The 1,109-nt window shown below is 64.6% G+C and overlaps 1 protein-coding gene across 1 annotated transcript in view; it reads right to left on the bottom strand.

Annotated features, from left to right (window-relative positions):
• Positions 1–155: 155 nt before the first annotated feature.
• LOC308175229 (gap junction alpha-5 protein-like) overlaps positions 156–1,109 on the bottom strand; it is a gene marked incomplete at both ends in the record, with an annotated part of 3,017 nt that continues 2,063 nt past the window's right edge. Inside the window, one exon of the mRNA XM_080550936.1 lies at positions 156–912. Within this exon, the coding sequence (XP_080407062.1) occupies positions 156–912 (757 nt within the window). The remainder of the gene's footprint in view (positions 913–1,109) is intronic.

The raw sequence follows: 1,109 nt of genomic DNA, 5'->3' as shown, positions 1-1,109 counted from the left end.
GTACACTGGTACTCTGGTGCTTTAGTACACTGGTACTCTCTAATTTCTGGTTTGGACCCGGAAATTGCTAAACGTCACATTTGACGTCAGACTTAACAACCGAATGGCCAGCCTGTTCCTCTCTCTCTGTGTCTCCCCGGGGGTCAGTCGTGGTCCTACACCGCCAGGTCGTCCGTCCGGACCCGGCTGCTGGTCCCGCTGGTCTTGCTGAGGCGTCGTTTGTCCTTAGACGGCGTGTAGACGCCGGCGTGCATCATCAGGGAGGGCGGCGGGCACCCGTTGGGCACCTCCGCCGCCGGGTGGGCGTAGCTCATCCTCAGGAAGCCGCCGCCTCCCTCGCCCTCCGGGTCGGCGTGGCCGTGGTGGCGCTCGGCGGCCATGTTGGCGGAGTTCTGCTGGTGGGCCATGCGGTTGTTGAAGGGGTGATGATGAGAGGCCATGGAGGACAGCGGGGGCGCCACCGCCATCGCCATGGTCCCTGGCGAGGCCGCCAGGCATTGGCTGAAGTCGGGGGGAGGGGTGCAGGAGGCGGCGGGGGGGGGGCGTCCTCCTCCTCCGGGAGGGGTCCCCGTCCTCCCCGGGGTGTCCCCTCCGGTCCCCGGGGGGTCTCCCCCGGCGGCCGCCACCGCCCTCTCGATGGCCTTCGCGGCCAGGTTCCGCCTGCGGAGGCACTTCCTGACGCGCCGGTAGCCCAGGTGGTACAGCTCCACCACGGACAGCAGCAGGGAGACCCCCGCCACCACCAGCATGAACACGATGAAGACGTTCTTCTCCGTGGGCCGGGACATGTAGCAGTTGACGGGGTTGGGGCACGGCCACGCCTTGCAGTGGTACAGCGCCCGCAGGAACACGCCGTAGATCATGTACTGCACCACGATGAAGGTCACCTCCATCACCGTGCGGATCAGGATGCTGAGGCGAGGCAAGGCAGGGTTATTAGTACGGCACATTTCATACAACAGGGGCAATTCAAAGTGCTAATAAATAGAGAGAGGGGGGAGAGGTAGAGGCGGCGGGTGGGGGAGGTAGGGAGAGATGGGGAGGAGAAGGAGGGAGACAACAACAAGGTAGGTGAGAGGAGGAACAGAGAAGTGGGTTGGGGGGCAGAA

Source organism: Nansenia antarctica (assembly GCF_963989245.1).
Source record: "Nansenia antarctica genome assembly, contig: SCAFFOLD_317, whole genome shotgun sequence".
Taxonomy (NCBI): Eukaryota; Metazoa; Chordata; class Actinopteri; order Argentiniformes; family Microstomatidae; genus Nansenia; species Nansenia antarctica.
Note: the sequence above shows the minus strand (reverse complement) of the source record. Positions and strands in the feature narration are given on the sequence as shown.